Genomic DNA, 19,888 nt, shown 5'->3' with positions numbered 1-19,888 from the left:
GTGGCGTTCTTTCCAGAACCTCTTTAAATAACTGGGCATACTGACAACAATAGATTTGTACCTTTATGATGTTTCTTGTGAACGGTTGATCACAAGTTCAGAAACAGAAGTAATATCCATAACTGGAAGGATAAATGATTTACACTATCCTTCTCTCAGCCATGATGTGGCACAGAAAGGAATGAGGTATTCAGTCATAGAAATCTTTGACCACCTACTCAGTAATGTAGAGCATTTAACAGGTAACAAATTTATCTTTAAACAAAAACTGAAATCATATCTACACAATAACTCCTACTCCATGGTAGAGTTAATTTATTATGATTTGATTATAGAATTTAAATCTCAATCACCAAGACTTGCAAACTTAACTTAAACAATGAAAAATCCAGGGGAATGTAATAATATTATGAGAAGGAAAATTGCTACTCACCATATAGCGGAGGTGCTGAGTTGCAGGTAGGCACAACAAAAAGACTCACAATTAAAGCTTTCAAACTCACACACATGACTGTAGTCTCAAGCAACTGAAACCACACTAGTTTCAATTGCCTGAGACTGCAGTCACGTGTGTGAGTTGTGTTTACATGTGTGTGTGTGTGTGTGTGTGTACCTATTATTGACGAAGGCCCATGGCCAATAGCTTTAATTGTGAGAGTCTTTTTGTTGTGCCTGTCTGCAACTCAGCATCTCCGCTATATGGTGAGTAGCAACGTTCCTTCTCATAAACTTAACTTTAAAATTTGCAAATAAGACTTACATAGTAATCAGTGCACATGCTTTCTTCACCCAGAAAAATAACAGCCTACAGGAGAGAGAAGAAACACAAAAAGTATGGGAACTCCTGGAGCAAACCTGAATCAAACCAAACATTAAAATTTTCCTTGGTGACTTCAGTGCATAACTGGGACAAGAAAAAAGGTACTGTACCGAGTATCATTCGAAAATAGCCTGGTCATAAGCAAACCAACAAACCACAAACTTATATCAAAATCAATGCTTTAAAAGGAAACCTGATAACTGAAAGACTGGAAACATTTCAACTTCAGGATGTGGGAATGGCAGCTAGACCATGTCTGCATTCATAAATTTCACCATCATGAAATCTACAACAACAAAGTCTGAAGTGCAATAAATACATGGTCTGCCACTATGTTGTGATGATAAAATTAAGTGGTTTAGGAAGAAACCTCCAAATAAAATTTGATGAAGAGTCTGTCAACATCAAATCACAAAAAGAATTGAGTGTCAAATTGAAATTTATAGCAGAAGAATAGCTCCAATAAATCCCACGAAGAAACATGATTGGTGACATGAAGAATGCAACCAGGTAGTGGAGACAAGACATCAATCTTGGGTAAACCATCAAGCCCAGGAGTCAGAAGAATCAAATTTAAAACTGATAAAACAAAGGAAAGCCACTCATGATATCATGAGACAAACAAAATCTAAACATCTTAGAAATGACAGAAGAAGATTTCAAGACCAATCAAATAGAAGATCATTACAAAATTTCAAGACATATGTTAAAAAATAGGAACCTCAACATTAATGCTGAGAAATAAATCAGGAAAGTTTACACACAGTAACCGATAAGCTTTAGAGATCCTGACAGGCACATTACACAAACTTCTAAACTGTGATGAACCACTAGAAACATTTCAGGTAAATATGGAAACCATTCATTTTAACCACCCCTGATCTAACTGACCTACAACCATCAGTGAGGTAGAACTCATAATCAGAGAACTAAAAGATTACAAAGCATCTACCAAAGATCTAATATGTGCAGGAACCTGATGCACTCTGGAAGCACAACTTGGGAGGATACCAAGGAGGATTTCGCCCACAGAAGCTGCTCAGACCAAATTCACTGTTTGAAATTAATAACGGAATACAAGTACAGAAACAAACAACTCATTATTTGATTTATAGATTTCAAAAAGCATGTGATAGTATCCATAGACCCCATTTTTAAAAATCCTCAGATCAAATAGTGTCCATCCAAAACTAATAAAAATTACCAGATTAACTTTAACCAACACAAATTCCAGGGTAAAGTTTGGGAAAGATATCTCAAAAGCTTTCATAATGAAAAATGGTGCCAGACAAGCTGATAAATGATCCCCACTGCTTTTAATGTAGCCCTCTATTGGCTCACAAAGATTTAGCAAAAAAGAAAACTCATTTGAAATCAAAATGGGATTAAACTCCCAATAAGAACAAACTGCTAGGGGTTTGCAGATGATTTATCTCTCTTAGCTCTTGATATGGAAGAAGGAGTTTATGATCAGATCAACAGTCTCCAAAAAAATTGCTTCCTTCAAGAAAACTGAGCTCATGCTCATGAAACCCCTGTGCATATGTAAAATCTGTACAAGCTATTACAAAATCAACATAGTTCTACAGTTTAAGTATCTTGGAGAAAACCCCAAACATAACTTGTGATTGAAAGAAATATCGACCAATAGAAACAACAAAATGAAAAAGCCTCAATTTCTAACCTAGTCAATAAATAACAGTTTCCAGCAGACACTAACAGTCAATACAATAAAACTGTGCCCAAACACTAGCCCAAATTTAAAAATGCAATGTCATCAATAGTTTGCTGTTTTTAAATACTATTTTTACAGTTTTTGGGGTAACATAACTTTTGCAACACAAAGATGAAAACCACAGAAAAGTTAGCACTTTTTATTAAAACAATAAAGACTAAAGGAGAAATTACTGTGAAAAAATTACAGATGGTGGGTGGCAAAGAGTTCCCTAATGAAGATGTATATAAGTTTCCTGACTCAGATGGACTAAAACACTCAGTTGCTGCACCATATGCTCCTCAGCAGAATGTGGTTGGTGAAAGTGAAAATAGACTCCTATGGGAGATGGCACATCCTTGGATATGCTCTGCTCAATACCTATCAAAGCATTAAGAGGTGAAGTAATTGTAGCTGCAACATACATTCTGAATTGAAATAACTCCATAAAAATTAAACATAAAACTCCAATTGAGATATTTTTGAAGAAGGAACATTGTTTTGATAATTTTGTGATATTTGGAGTGGAATGTTGTGCTTTGATTCTCATGAAAAAATGGAAGAGTTTGATGCTAAATCTTCAAAAGAATGTGTGGTTTGTTATCATTAGTGTGGATTTCATGTTTATTTTCCTGGAAAAACGTTTGTGTGTGTGTGTGTGTGTGTGTGTGTGTGTGTGTGTGTGTGTGTGTGTGTGTGTGTGCACTTGCAGAGATGTAAAATTCAACTTCAAACAATTGTCACATACTCACAGGACTAAAAGGGTTGGTTGTTGATATGTCAGATGTAGACGAAAATATGTTACTGAAACTGAATGTGAAAATGTTGACTTTGACAAGAGCAGATTGTTTTCCTCATACAGGGGAGGTGTTCAGTCACAGTCAGGCACAACAAAAAGGCTGCTGTACATGTGAGCTTTGTGCCAAAAAGCTTTCCCTCTGTGACCAGAGACAGTGATCATGTGTGTGCTAATTGTGCTAATGTGAATGTGTGTTTTTTCTTCATCACTTAGCCTGGAAGTGTTTACTGATGAAGATGCCGGCCATGAAAGCCTACATGGGATGATGTGTTTTTTCTACTTGAGAAGAAGGCCTTTTGACTGAAAGTTGAAATATATAGTAATTTTTTTCCTATGCCTGTCTATGACTCAACATCTCCTCTATGTGGCGAGTAGCAATGTATCCATCCTGAATTTTCCATTGTTTGATTTTGAAGAGGATAGTCAAGGGACTGTATGAACCAAGATGTATTTATGAGTGATGAAATGGTTAGCAACCATTTGTATGGCACTGAGGGACAAGTTGAGAGCAACATTGAAGCAAGAAGTGCAGACAACACAATTCATATAAATGATGGAATTTGAAGAAACCATTATGTTACTGTGAAGATTCAGTCCATCAGATCAGAATGATGCCTCTTTGTGAGACACCAAGGAATTACAAAGAAGCAGTGGAGTCAGTAAACTCTGAAGAATGGAAAAATGCAAGAAAGGAAGAAGCGAATTCTCTGAATAAAAATAAAACATGAAACTAGTTTACAGATCTAACAAATTAGGTGATTGAAAATCAAGAGTGTTTGCTACAAAATTATATTCAAATAATTAAGTGTTTGATATAAGGTTTCACTAGTGGCAAAAGGATATATTCAGTTTTTAGAATAGATTTTGATGAGACATTTAGCTCTGTAGCAAAATCTAAGATTATGAGAGCCGTGCTGAGCATTGCAAATCACCATGATTGGTGTAAAAAGCAATTTGATTTAAGGACAGTATTTTGAAGGAGGGAATTTATATGTATCAACCAGAGGGTTTTGATGATGTCTCAGAAACTGTACATAAATTGCTGGAGAGTCTGTACAGTTTACAGCAGGCCTCAAAACCCTGATATGAGTGTCTTGTTAAATTCCTTAGTGTTTGTAATTTATAAGAGAGCTGTTCAGAAGCATGTATGTCCTGTAGTGAAAACCTGATACTGCATTTTGGGTTAAGAATGGATCCACCATGAGCTCTACTGATGCAAGAAGTAAATTTATTGAACAGTTGGATAAATGATTTCAGATCACTGTAACTGATTGGTTTCTAGGCTTAAGAATCAAGAACTCTGACAACTGTATCCAAATAAATCAGTCTGCACACATAAAGAGAATTTTTAGAGAAATACAATATGATGGATGCAAAACCTTTACATTTACCAATCGAACCAGGATGTAGAATTAAGTTTGAGAAGAATTAAGACTAATATGAAGCTTATGGTGATGCTTATCATGGTAAGCACGCAGCCTAATAAAACTGGTAATGATGAGATAAATGTAGTAACCAATCTTGAATCATATGAAATGAATGATTCCAGACTGCAAACATAAAAGCCAAAAATCCACTAGTACATATCTATACAAAAATGTTTAAATACCAACTTTTATAATGACCTAATGTAATTACAACAATAATTATGACTTTTCAAAAAGGTAAACAATTATTTGTATTTTATTTATGAAATGTATGTTTCAAAGATTATTTTGCCTAAATAGATTGATATGTGATAGTAATTTCTTTGCTGCACGCTGTTAGAAGAAAATCTTTGTTTTCAGTGCAGTTGGTTGTACAAGTTTGGGGTGCAAGAAAGGAGAATGAGATATGTGTGTTTTATTGATTTGTATTCTGAAGTGACATGACTGAAAATGTATGTGTAATTCTACAGAAAGTCCACCAGTTTTTGCATAATTCTTGAAGTAGTAACTCAATCATCATCTAGGCAATCATAAAAAGTTAAATTGTAGAAAGGAAATGGATATCAAGCCATCAACACACAAAGAAGAACAACAAAAAAGATGAGTATTGTTATTAATAAAATTGGTTATTTAAATTCGACTGTTGCTGTCACTCACTGCAGTGTGTCACTATCTCAGTGAGGCAAGTGCTTTGAAAACAAGACTAGCCACCCAAATTACTAACTTACTTCAAAAATCAATAAATCAGCTTTGGGTGGGGATGGTCAGAATATGGTGACATCGTCTGGCTTTTTCTGAAAGTGAAGTGTGAATCCTCTGTTGGGCTATTTTCCTTGTGCAAATTAAAATATATTGTGAAAATTTTATGTGAACAATTGCCCATATATGAACCACAGCTACAAAACAACTACAATTGCAGCAGAAAGGAGTTCATAAGAAGAAGAAGATGAAAAATAAGAAGTGAGGTGAACAATTAACAACATTGACATCCCACAACAAAGCTAAGTACTGGAAATATTTTTTTTATTGTTTTTTTTTTCTTTTTGGTGAAGTGTTTTGTTATATAATTACTAACAATGAAAGCCACTGAAGAATCTGGAAAAGTAGGGGTCAAACAGACATGGGAGACTGAAGTAGCACTGTGAAACAGGAAGAAGAAAACAATAATGACAAACCTGTGAGACAGGAAAAACAAACTGATGAATTAAAACAAGATGATAATAATGACGTAAGTACTGTGCTGTCATTGGTAATAAAATATATAATGATAATAAGGATCAGTTTGCAAAAATAAATGAGCAACTTGAAAATCATAAACAACAAAGTAAGGACCAGTGCACAAAACTTGGTCAGTCAATAGAAACATTATTTGATTGCTTCAGCAAAAATACAGCTCAAATGTATGATATCGATCAAAAAAATTGTAGATTAGATATTCGAGTAGAGTCTGTGAAGTCTAAAATGAAAGAAACTGAACTTAAATTTAACACTGAAGTCAGAAGTTGGAAAGTCAAAGATGAGATCATTGAAGACTGGGAGAAAAACAAAATTGCTTTTGAAAAAGTGCATGAGGAAATAATTACTGTGGACAAAAACGCAAATAATCGAATTAAAAATTGTAAACTAATGTTGACACCAAACTGGCACTTGTTGAGAGTAGGTCTGTTGATCAGGTGAAAACAGTATACAGCAAATTTGTAGAAAATGTAAAATTAAGCAACAACCAACCAGCAGCCTAGAAAATAGTTTCTCTGTTTTGTATAACAAAGTTGAACAAATGTCTAATGAGGTAGTTAATAGAAATTTTGTTAACAATGTTTCTCAACATTCCAGTGAAATACTTTTCATGTGAAGGTAGGTTACACCCTGTAGATTTTCTGCAAAGATAATTCATGTCTAATATGAGTGCTGTTATGAAAAACAAGTTTGTTCAGAAGTTTTTGGAAGGTGAAGCATTAAGCTGGGCAAATCAGTATACTGACAATGACACAACCTATGCAGACTTTGAGAAAGGATTTTTAAGTAAATTTTGGTCAGAGTTGCAAAAAACTGTGTAATAGACACACACATTTTGTGGTAATCACAATGGTAACAATTATCATCATAAGGAACATAATACAGTAAATGGTAACAATTTTCATTCTGGAAATCAACATAATTGCAGCAGAAAGAGAAAGAAAAGAAAAAAATTGTATGTAACTGTTCCAAAAAAGTTGTAGAAACAAAATTTTTTCAACCATATGTAAAGAACAAAGTGGTTACAGTTTTCATACATTTTTGTGCAGACAATTTAAATGTGGTAACTTATTATTTTTGCTTGTGCTGTGTTACTTTTCTACAGATTGTAAAGAAGTCATGATTGTATTTTACGAGTATTATGTTCTTTCATGAGAAGTAATGAGTTTGTTGTAGTGTTATTTGTCAATGTTTAGAGTAATGTTTCAAATAACTAACTATTTGAAAAGGTGAAGCTTTAAGTGCAAGACTCAATCAATTCATGAGCATTTATTCTGTTCTCAGTATAACTTTTCCTTTTGCTGTCTGGAATTATTTGTATCCAATACAATTTTAACCTTTCTTGTGTACTAGTTTTGGGGGGGGGGGGGTGGATAACACCACACTATTTCTCACAAAATAACTGCAATGTCTTGTGCTGTATATAATTTCTTTGTGTTTACTATGAAAGATATTTTTTCTGAAGTTCAATATTATTTTTTGTATCTCATCCTGTGACACAATACAGAAGACTTGAACAGTAATTTTTCATATGTTATTTTATAATCTATTAGATGGCATAAATGCAAAATGTTTGTAGCAATCAGAGACTAAAGGACAAAATGATCGATAAAATTGATAATTTTGCACACAGAATAGGTAGGGGGTCCACTAACTTTGGTAGGCACATAATGTGGCTAGTGGTACCTTCCTTAGCAGTGTGCATCCATTCTTAATTTCTGGTGCATTCTATTCTAACTCTTTCCTATCCAGGTTCTGTTCCCACTATGCTCTCTATTCATGGTCTATCCCATTTATGTCACCACAGCTTGTGTGGATGTTCTTATCTGACAGTACTACCCATCCAACATTTGTCATTTCAGGTATAAAAAATTCCTGCAAAGTAGGGTAAGAAATAATTTTTGTCATAGCATATTTTTATATGCTGAGGGTAAGTTTGGAGGTAAGACATTCAAAAATGTTGTTACAAAAACATTTCATTGTTGTTATGAGAAAAAGGAATAAATTCCTAAATAGGTAAACTAATTTTGTCCTGTGATCAAAAGTATTTTGCTATACATTCTTTAAAACACCTAAAATAACTGTATGTGGACTAAGATGTTTACTTATGATCATAGGGCATTACCAATCAATGATCTTTCTACTATTAAAAATAGATTTATAAATCTTGGTATACAGACATTTTCATGTCATGCTAATATGATAAAATCACTGTTATGTGTGCCATCCTTTTGCTTATCCCATATACATATGATATTTGGTAATGATTTGAGAGCTACCAAACAGGTAAAAGGTCAGACTTTGAAATTGTTTTAAAAATTTGTGAGAAAAGAACTTTGTACAGCAAACATTTTGCTCCTGACCTCATTTGAATGAAGTAATGATACTAAGGTACTGGTAGTTAAAATGCTGTAAATCATGTATTGAAGAACCGATGAATATTGATTTGTTGCATTACAAAACTTGTTGGCATAACCAGTTTTATTAATTTGTACAAAAACTTTTCTCGTATTTTATACTTTCAAAATTTTTGGGGGGCAATTGAATAAAACTGGTTACGATGAGATAAATGTACTAAGTGATCTTGGATCATATGAAATGAGTGATACCATACTGGAAACATAAAAGCCATAAAGCCACTACTACATAGCTAAGCAAAAATGTTTAACCAACTTTTATAAATACTTAATGTAATGTTACAATGATGATTAAAATGATATTTATTTGAATTTTATTTATAAAATGTATGTTCCAAAGAGTATTTTGCATCAATAGATCAATATATGATAGTAACTTCTTTGCTGCGTGTTGTTAGAAGTTGTTTTAGTGCAGTTGGTAGTATGAGTTTGAAGTGTGAGGATGGAGAATGAGTTATGCATGTTTTATTGGTGTGTATTGCAAAGTGAGATGATTGAAAATATATGTGTTATTCTGCAGAAAGCCCACTAGTTTTCACATAATTCTTGAAGTAGTAACTCAATCAACCTCTAGATGATCATAAAAAGTTAAATTACACAAAGGAAACTGATATCAAGCCATCAACACACAACAAATAAGAACACCAAAAAAGATGAACATTATTATTAATAAAACTGGTTATTTAAATTCGACCATTGCTGTCACTCGCTGCAGTACGTCACTATCTCAGCGTAGCAAGTGCTGTGAAAATGTGACCAGGCACCCAAATTATTAACTTACTTCAAAAATTAATAAATTAACTTTGGGCATCTAGAAGGTGAGGCTGGTCACAATAGGCATAAGGTGATCAATAAGTGGAATTTTACATAAGTTTCACAGAGATCCAGTTATGTGGAAAAGTAGACTGCAGCTCTTCTTCAATGGAGGCATAATACATGGCTGCAAATGAGATAAAATAGCGCAAGACATCAGAGTAAAAGAATGTTGCGCAATTTTTTCACTGCAAGATGTCACTACATCACACTTCGAGAAGATATGAAATCATGGACTGGTGTGTTGGAGGTCCGCAGCTCGTGGTCTCGCAGTTGCGTTCTTGCTTCGCAAGCACAGGGTCCTGGGTTTGATTCCCGGCGGGGTCAGGGATTTTCACCTGCCTCGAGATGACTAGGTGTTTATGTTGTTCTCATCATTTCATCATCATTCATGAAAGTGACAATATTGGACTGAGCAAAGGTTGGGAATTTGTACGGGCGCTGATAACCGCGCAGTTGAGCACCCCACAAACCAATCATCATCATCATCATCATGGTGTGTAGGGTGTACCTTCCTAAACAAGTGACGATAATTCAGAAGCGTGTGAAGGTGGATGTATGTGGGTTCCTATACCCACAACAATGCTGCTTGTAAGAAAACCAAACCACAAGCATTGTTTGAAGATTATTGATTATAGACTCATCCACATTCATATAGCAGTCCTTATATGATTCCTGTGAGGTTCTGCATTCTCTCAAAAGTGAAAGAAACCATCTGTGGGCAACACTGATGGATGCACGAAAGTGTGAACAGATGCCCACGTATCAGTCTCAATGAACATGATTTAAGCTATTAAAAACTAAATGAATCAAACTGAAAGGCTTGTATAAAGTAGGACTCTAAGTCTTTCTGAATGCTGTATACTTACATATATCTTTATGTCATCAGGTATTGGGCCTGGTATAGTAATATTTTCTCTTTCATTGTGGCGCTCGTAAAAACCAACAGTGCCATGGATTGAAAAAGATCCTGATCTCTCAATCTGACTGAAACAAATATATATTAGAATTAATAGGATAAAGGTGTTCCATAGTGGACAGAAAGATCAGAATGAAATGAATCTCTGAGAACTTACTTGTTTCCATTTAGGTAATATTTATATGTTGTAGCACTGGCAACAGCTACAAAATTTCTTGATGGCCCTTCCTCTACAGCACGAATGTTTCTGGAACCAGCAGGAATTATTACCACCTCCTTGTATCCTAAGGAGGTAAGAAATAATTAATAATTACTCAAAGTCTAATTTAAAGTGAAAGTAAAAAGGAACAATAACAGCATTAATTGCTGACAAAAGATTGGAACTGTTAATTGTAACAAGAAGTTAATTTTGTGTGGCAACCACAACCACATATTTCACAGCAGTTTGCTACCCAACACACCTCAACAACCATCTCAAAGTTTCAAATTGCCTTAGGCTTCTCCTCTCCCCCGCATAGTTCATGAGTAAGGTTACAGCATATGAGATATGGTTTGGCACACTGTTAACCTGTCACAGAGCATACACTGATAAGTCACAACATTATGATCACCAACGTACTATCAATATAAATCCATCCAAGCAATAGCAACATCACCTAGTGAGGAATGACTGCTAGTCAGACATGTGCATGGTGCATGTTGTATCAGTGAGCATGCTGCCCATGTGTAGAATGTGAAGGTGCACAATCTATCTAAGTTTGACTGAGGCCAGGTTGTGATGGTCCAGAGGCTCGCATGAGTATCTCGGAAACTGCAGGACTTGTTGGGTGTTCAAGGAGTTCTGTGGTGTGTGTCTCCAACACATAGCAAAACAAAGATGAAGTCATGTCCAGATGTTGAGGGGTTGGGTGGTCACCCATCATTACAAATGTGGGATGTTGCAGGCTGGGCAGAATGGTAAAACAGGGCAGGCAGCGAACTGTGGTGGAACTAACATAAGACTTTAAATCTAGGCAGATACAATTATGTCTGGACGCACAGTGCACCGAACACTCCTAACAATGGGCCTCCACAGCCAATGACCCATGCATGTGCAAGTGTTAACACAACGACATCAGCAAATGTGACTGAAATGAGCATGTGACCATCGGCACTGGACGTTGGCACAGTGGCAGAGTATTGCATCGTCTGACAAATCCCAATACCTTTTTCATCATACCAATGGGAGGGTGTGAATCCATAATCTTCCAGGAGAACAGCTCCTTGACACCTGTACTGGGGACGGAAACAAGCTGACAGTGGCTCCACTATGCTCTGGGGAAATTTCATGTGGGCATCCATGAGTCTAGTGGAGCTTGGCCAAGACACCATGATGGCCAAGGAGTATTGTGCACTGGTTACCAACCATGTACACCCCTTTATGATGATCATGATTCCTGACAGCAGTGGCATTTTTCAACAAGATAATGCACCATGCCACAAGGCCAGGAATGTGATGGACTGGTTCAAGGAACACAGAGGTGAGTTTCAATTGATGTGGCGACCCCCAACTCACCATATCTGAACCTGATAAAACCCATCGTGGATGTGATTGAATGTGGTGTCAGAGCTCATTGCCTCCCTCCCCAGAATTTATGGGAATCAAGTGAACTGTATGTGTGCAAATGTGGTGACAACTCCCTCCAGTGACCTGCCAAGGCCTCACTGCTTCCATGCCACAATACATCCCTGCTGTTATGCACACCAAAGGTGGTCATACTGTTTTGGCTGATCAGTGTTTATGCTGAAAAACAGTAGATGAATTAAATCTCAGCACTGAAAATCATTTTTGACAGAAATAATACTATGACTTTAACTTGTCTTGAAAAATGTATTTTCATATTTTCTCACAACTGCACTTTAAGTACTGGTAGCTATTTAACGAATTCTTTTTATGCAGAATCTACAATCAAAAGAGACAGATAGTGAAAATGGTAAGTTTAAATGAAGGAATGGATTACGTTCTAAAATAAGCACTACTCAAGATTCTGACCTTCAATGAATATGTAGAGTCTTACATTAAATATATCGAGCGAGGTGACACAGTGGTTAGGCCACTGGACTTGCATTTGGGAGGACAACGGTTCAATCCCCCGTGTCCAGCCATCTTGATTTAGGTTTTCCATGATTTCCCTAAATTGGTTCAGGCAAATGCCGGGATGGTTCCTTTGAAAGGGCAGGGCCGACTTCCTTCCCCATCCTTCCCTAATCCGATGAGATCGAAGACCTCACTGTTTGGTCTCTTGCCCCAAACAACCCAACCCATTCTTATATTAAATAATTATGTCATAGTAGGATTTGAATACTTTTTACAGCTACCAAATTTTCATTTTTAAGATCGGGGATAGCATTACCTCAACATCTCCTCCTACTCTGACATATCAAAAAGAATAGTGGAATAATCTTTCATCATACTTTGGATGGCTATATTTACTTCATCTGGAAATAAGAGTGACACAGCATGTGTAAGCACTGCTTTGGATATGTTTCATGGTTTCCTTTTTTATGAACTGAAGAAGATGGCTTTAACAATCAAAACTTGTATCAAAAGTATAATGTGCTGTCAAGAGAGAATAAATTTATATTCGTTTACGATATTATATTACGACCAGTCACAGCCACTGAAATTCATGGTAAATTGAACTGAAAACATCTGTTAGTGATGAATAATTAACAATGGGTTTCATTGCATTCAAGCAGCATCTTTAGACTGTTGGTAGTGTCACACAGATAAGGACACAAAGAAGCTCCCAATGTTCATTGTCCCATACTCCAATTCCATGAAGAGGGGAAGTCATCAACAAGTAATAAGTAGCACAGCATTGGGGTGAATAGTGCAGGGGATGACAAACCTGTAGTTGGTTACCGAAAGGGCAAAGCACTGGAGGTTATCAGCTGTATACACTATACAGCCTCCAGAACTTTACCTTTGTGATAACCAACTACAGGTGCCTTGTCCCCTGCACTAATCATTTTCATTTTTATTCCCATTTGCTCCTTGTTAACTGATTTTTCTTGTTGAACAATGTGTTAAGGACAGCCACTCTGTCCTTGCAAATTCTACTAACATAACCTCTGTCACTTATGGCATGACATGAGAAGTTTCCTGTTGAAGAGTATCTTTTTTTTTTTGTTTTTGTCTTCATTTTGCCATAAAATTTTGCATTACCATCCTATAGTGGAATCTGCTGCATAGAGGTCTTCTGACTCTTCACCAGAGCATGAGATTGTTGGTGCTCAGACTTGAATACTTTGCATGGAATATATATATATATATTTTTTTTCAAAACAAATCTTGCCATACTTTCTCAGATTCCTTTAGTACGAGTAACATTTTTAATTCTGTTGTTTACAGTTAAGCCTATCTCTGAATTTTCTTCTTGCTCTGGTTCTCTGTAATAAAACATATGTTGTGATTTTAATTCTACATGGGCCAGTCACATTAATGTGACCACCTGCAATGTTCAATGTCAATGTGCAATAACTACTCACAGATGGCAAGTTGCAGCTCTAGCAGTGTCAGGGAGATGCGGAAAACAGTGAAGTTGTTGTTGTAATGCTGAAAAAGAGAGATTTATCTGCCGTCCAAAAGGTCATGATCACTTGCTTTTGGGCCAAGGGTGGAAGCATTTCTGAAACATGTCAGTTTGTTAACTGTTCGTGTGCCGCTGTGGTTCAAGTACAAGTACACTGTGCACGGCAAATTGGTGCTATCCAAAACCGGCATTGAAAGGGAAGTGTGATGCATCATGGTCCACAGATAAGAAGGGTTAATGATAGCTGTGGAGATGTATATTGGCGAACATATGTGCAACGGCTGAGCAGCAGACCACCCAGATGAACCAAGGGGCTATCAAATGTGCCTCCTCAGTGACCATTCGGTGAACATTGCTGGGTTTGGGCCTCCTCAGCATGGTTCATGAACCCATGATGACTGCTGTTCATCAGCAACAAAGACTTGAATTTGCATGTCAGCACCACAGCTGGATATCCACTGATGACTCCCATTTTATGCTCCATTGGACATGTGGCTGGCACCCTGCAGGCTGGAGGAGGGAGTGCCATGGACTGGGAAAAGTTTTTGTGGCATTACCTGGGTGATCGCATCATTCTGGAAGTCAGTATGGATCAATACAAGTATACGTATCCGTTCTTGGGGACCATGTCCATCCCTAAATGCAGCTTTTGCCTGGCAGGATGGCATCTACCAGCAGGGCAATGCAGCAGGTCAGACAGCTCACAGTGTATGTGCATAGTTCAAAGAGCACCGAGATGACTTTACCATAGTGCCCTGGTCACTAAACTCTCTGGATTTAAACCAAATCAAGAATCCATCGGACCACCTTGATCACCCTGTTCACATCATGAATCCTCAACCGCGTAACGGAGTGCAGCTGGACACAGCACTGCAGTTGGCATGGCTCCACATCCCTGCTGGTACCTTCCAGAACCTCATTGACCCTCTTCCTGCATGTCTTGCAGTGGTCTGGTCTGGAAAGGTGGTTCTTCAGACTTTTGACAAGTGATCACATTAATGTGCCTCAAGTGTCTATATGGCCTTTAGTTTTTTACCGTACTTCTGACAACCCTGCTGTATCATAATTGATCTTATTTCATTTACATTCCAACAACAATAATCTATCTCACAAAACTTATATGCTGTGTAAGATAAATAAGTAAACAGAAACTGTTTGCATGTGACACTGAGAGCTCTAATTGAAGTAACTAAGCTAGAAGGCATGACGTGTCAACTAAAAAGGATTTTTAATCAGACAGTCTGATAGGAACTATCGAGTTTTTAGAGACACATGATCAGTGCCAAACCTCAGCAGAGCTATGCTTGCAAAAATCCTGGCCAATATCTGAATGCCGCTGAATCTCAGAGTCTGAGATCGACACATGCAGGTCAAGAGCCACCAGAGCACTATTAGTCAGTCTCCTTGGTGTTTTATTGCATAATATCACCGCCAGCAATGTTTCTAGATACATCTAATTCCTGTGCTATTCTTCTGATGACAAAAAGCCTGAATTTGTGGATCTTTAAAATTGTGCCCATTCAGACTCACTCAGTTCACTCCACTGATATGAAACAAAAATATCTTTTGCTTACTTGTGCATATGCACTTTCAGATGCATAGTGTGATATTATCCAAACTGCATTTGGTGAGGTAACAGGATTTTGGCTACATAATGTATTTTAATCTGCTATAAGTGCTGGAAATTACTTAGTGGCCTATCAGATCTTATTTCTCAGCCAAATCTTACATCTCTTTGAAATAAAACATATTAAAAAGGTTTGGTGCTTATCACATATAATTACAGTTCTCTACAAATCTGTTAACATCATATTACATTATTTGCCAAGAAATATATTTTTGCAGTTCTATTCAAAATAAATGGCTCTGAGCACTATGGGACTTAACTGCTGAGGTCATCAGTCTCAAAATAAATCTCATTATTATTCTAACAATGGAACATTCAGAATGGTATAATGACGATACTATGAAAAGGATAGATTTATTTAACTAGATAGATAAAAAAAATATACTCACCAAGTGGCAGCAGAACACACACATAAAAGACCGTTGTAATTGGCAAGGATAGATTGCTACTCACCATATAGTGCAGATGTTGAGTCTTGGATAGGTACAACAAAAAGACTGTCAATCAGAAAACACACACACACACACACACACACACACACACACACACACACAATTACTGTCTCTAGCTGCCGAAGCCAGAGTCTGGCCTTTGCAGCCAGAGATAGTTGTCATGCATGTGTGTAAGTTGTGCCTATCTGAGACTCAACATCTCTGCTTTATGGTGAGTAGCAATCTATCCTTTTCATAACACTGTCATTATTATTCTGTTACATAAACTTGTTGGCACTGTTCTTACCAAGTCATTACTCACCAGTGACATCCGCCCGTCTGTACATGCCATGAAAAGTTTTACATTGACTTCCATCACCAAGGCAAACACCACAGTGATCTTCTTTTGCATTTGAGTCAATGCCCCAATCACAACCAACATGCTGCAATTACAAGCAATATGATAAAGTTGCAATAAAGAGTTTGTATAGTTGGTTATGTTGAAAGACAGTTAGAGTAAATGCAATTAGGAAACATTAAGTCTGGGAAAACTAAAGTTTTTCTGAGGAACTAATTCTTTGTTTACAATCTGGCACTTTTTTAAGATTTGAAGTTGCAACTAAGACACAAAAAATGGCTGCCATGTTCCAATTGAGATGTATGGTAACCATTCTGTATAAAAGTTTTATCACCAAATCACTTGTGCTTGCATTCTCTGTTGAGGTGGCCACTGTAAAATGGATTTCCTATGTATTTTGTCTATTCCGTTTTGTAATGGCAGCAGAAGTCCCACATCTCTTACTGATCTAACCCTGCACACTTTAGTTTCCTTGTCAGGAAAGGTGATCTAGCAAAACCAATATTTCCAGCTGTGTCTTTGGAACACAGCATTTGCACAAGTTGGTAGTGTAGTTGATGCATGTTACTTCATAAGAATAGCAAAAGCAGTAAGTTAGAACTTTTGACTTCAAAATTTCTACTGTTCCAGTACTACAACAGTGTTGATCTTTTATTGAGGAAATTTTTCCTCAGTTCAGTTTTCTCAAATCTACATATAAATGTCAAAATAATTTGTGCAGTACAACTACAGTAGTGATTTTTTTTCTTCTGCCATTTGTGAATGGAATAAGGGAATATCATCTCTCTTCAGAATACACTCTGATCTCTGTTGTCTTATTTTCATCATTTCTACATGAGATACATGAGGACATTGGTATAAGTTTTGAGCAGTCTCCAACGAATGTTGGTCCTCTATATTGGCACAGCACACAGGTTTACTGAAACTTCACCTTTTCTCCAAAGATCATCATTTAAGTTCCCTGAGTATACTTACCTGAACTATACTTACCTAATATGATACTAGCAGTGCATTTTCGAATTTTTCACTGCCATACCTACTTGATAAGAACTCAAAATGCTGGAATAGTATTCTAAAACTGGTCACACTTATGTCTTGCCTATGCTCTCATTTGCAAATGCATCCTACTTTTGTAGATGCCTCCCAACAAACTGGTATTCCATGTGCCTTTCCCAGTAATGATATTATTTACTTTGTTTGATTGCAATTTTTTTTTTTTTTTTTTTTTTTGTAATTTAGCCTAAATATTTACACATTCTGACAGGCTGTATATATTTGCCATCTTAGCTTTCAATGGAATACTATTGGCTTCACACACATTCTACAAGTAATAATTTATGATGAACCGAGATTTTTTTGTAATGTCCAGTACCTTGATACCTCAGTGAAAAGAAAATCCACCTGCCCTGGCTGCATAGAACTAATTTTTCTTTTCAACATTTCACTATAAATCAAATTCACACTTATGTTGCCTGTAGTCATTAAACAGCACATCTCAACTCAGACAGCTGCCAGAGTGCAATAACAAAGAAAGGACTGGGTAAATATAAAGAAGAAACCCATTGGTTGTGAAAGTGAGTGAGTACTGTGCTGAACTACTGTTTGAATGTTGTGCAAAAGTGGTGGAAACACAAATGGCAGTAGTACTGACAGTGTAAGGCCACCAGTGAGAAATATTTTCAGTTTCATTTCAAAATGGAAGTGGCTAGTAATGAGGTTACGGAAGTGGCTAGTAATGAGGTTACGCAGAGTTAACTGGGGAGTTTCATCTAGAAAGAGTACAGTTAATTTTATGTCACATAGCATTGATTGCAGACTTCTGTCTCACCTGGGACTATTTAATGCCATAAATTTGCATTCCAGGAAAAGAGGATAATACAACAGCCACTAATAAATTACACTAGATACCATTACTTCCAGTAAGTTATATATAAAAGACATACCAAATGACTGTGAAATGTTAAGAAGCAAACTACACCCCTTAGTGTTTGACGATAAAATAAAAACACTGTATATGAGGCATAAGTAATGACTTTGGCAGAATATTAAGGAGGAAAATAATATGAAAGATCTATGGAGCAGACATAGTAGAGGACTGAACATCTGCTGTTTATTACTGCAGCACTTTGTGCCCACATAAGACAAATGGGAAGAAAATATTACAGAAATAGGGAGAGAATTCAATCTATGCTGCAATAACATATGAATTAGATAATGGTGAAAGCAGCAGAACCTAGCCAAAATCACACTAATGAATATTTTGTGAGAAAGGAAAACTGGTGTCTGACTTTGAATTGTACCTTGATCCTCTTTACCAGCTGCAGCTGCCTTGTCCATTTGGCTATCATAGCATTTGGGTCTAACTCAAACTTTAAGTGTCACTGATGCTTTCTCCTGTTACTTTCTAACACTGAGTCAGTTCCATTCAATTCAATGAATCTAATTCAGCAGATAAAATCATATTGATTAATAGTCTGCTTGTATAATTTCATTTGTCTCGTTTGTGTATGTGAAAGTCTAAAAAACATCATTCACGTCATTTTGTATTTAAATACTCTCAACTTATTTCATGTTACTGGATTAGATTACACATTATCAAAGTGTTTCTACACTGAAGCACCAAAGAAACTGCTATAGGCATGTGTATTCAAATACAGAGATATGTAAATAGGCAGAATACGGTGCTGTGTTCGGCAATGCCTATATAAGACAACAAGTGTCTGACACAGTTGTTAGAATGCTTACTGCTGCTACAATGGTAGGTTGTCAAGATGTAAGTGAGTTTGAATGTAGTGTTATAGTCAGCGCACGAGTGATGGGACACAGCATCTCTGAGGTAGGGATGAAGTGGGGATTTTCCCGTGCGACCATTTCATGAGTGTACCGTGAAAAGGAATCCAGTAAAACATCAAATCTCTGACATCGCCACAGCTGGAAAAAGATCCTGCAAGAACACGACCAATGACAACTGAAGAGAATTGTTCAAAGTGACAGAAGAGCAACCCTTCCGCAAATTGCTGCAGATTTCAATGCTGGGCCATCAACAAGTGTCAGTGTGCGAAACATTCAACATAACATCATCTATAAGGGCTTTTGGAGCAAAGATGCACTTGTGTACCCTTGAAGGCTGCACAACATAAAGCTTCACGCCTCGCCTAAGCCTGTGAACACTGACATTGGACTGTTGATGATTGCAAACGTGTTGCCTGTTTGGACGAGTCTTGTTTCATATTGTAGCAAGTGGATGGATGTGTATGAGCATGGAGACAACCTCTTGAATCCATGGACCCTGCATATTAGCAAGGGACTGTTCAAGCTGGTGGAGGCTCCATAACGGTGCGGGATATGTGCAGTTGGAGTGATATGGGATGTCTAGATACGTCTTGAGAGGTGACACATACGTAAGAATCCTGTCTGACCACCTGCATCCATTCATGTCCATTGTGCATTCCAATGGATTTGGGCAATTCCAGCAGGACAATGTGACACAGCACACATCCAGAATTGTTACAGTGGCTCCAGGGAAAACTCTTCTGAGTTTAAACACTTTTGAAGACTACCAAACTCCCCATACATGAACATTGTTGAGCATATCTGGGATGCCTTGCAATGTGCTGTTCAGAAGAGATTGCCACCCCACATACTCTTATGGATTTATCGACAGCCCTCAAGGATTCATGATGTTAGTTCCCTCCAGAACTACTTCAGACATTAGTCGAGTCCATGCCATGTTGTGTTGTGGTTCTTCTGCA

General features: G+C 36.9%; 1 protein-coding gene across 1 annotated transcript in view; it reads right to left on the bottom strand.

Annotated features, from left to right (window-relative positions):
- The window catches only part of LOC126095633 (A disintegrin and metalloproteinase with thrombospondin motifs 12-like), a 318,265-nt gene that overhangs the window by 61,162 nt on the left and 237,215 nt on the right, over positions 1–19,888 (bottom strand). Inside the window, exons 12-14 of the mRNA XM_049910397.1 lie at positions 16,101–16,221; positions 10,303–10,429; positions 10,096–10,213 (exon numbers count right to left, since the gene is read on the bottom strand). Coding sequence (XP_049766354.1) covers positions 10,096–10,213; positions 10,303–10,429; positions 16,101–16,221 — 366 coding nt within the window. The remainder of the gene's footprint in view (positions 1–10,095; positions 10,214–10,302; positions 10,430–16,100; positions 16,222–19,888) is intronic.

This window comes from Schistocerca cancellata, chromosome 8 (assembly GCF_023864275.1).
Source record: "Schistocerca cancellata isolate TAMUIC-IGC-003103 chromosome 8, iqSchCanc2.1, whole genome shotgun sequence".
In the NCBI taxonomy this organism is placed as follows: domain Eukaryota; kingdom Metazoa; phylum Arthropoda; class Insecta; order Orthoptera; family Acrididae; genus Schistocerca; species Schistocerca cancellata.
Note: the sequence above shows the minus strand (reverse complement) of the source record. Positions and strands in the feature narration are given on the sequence as shown.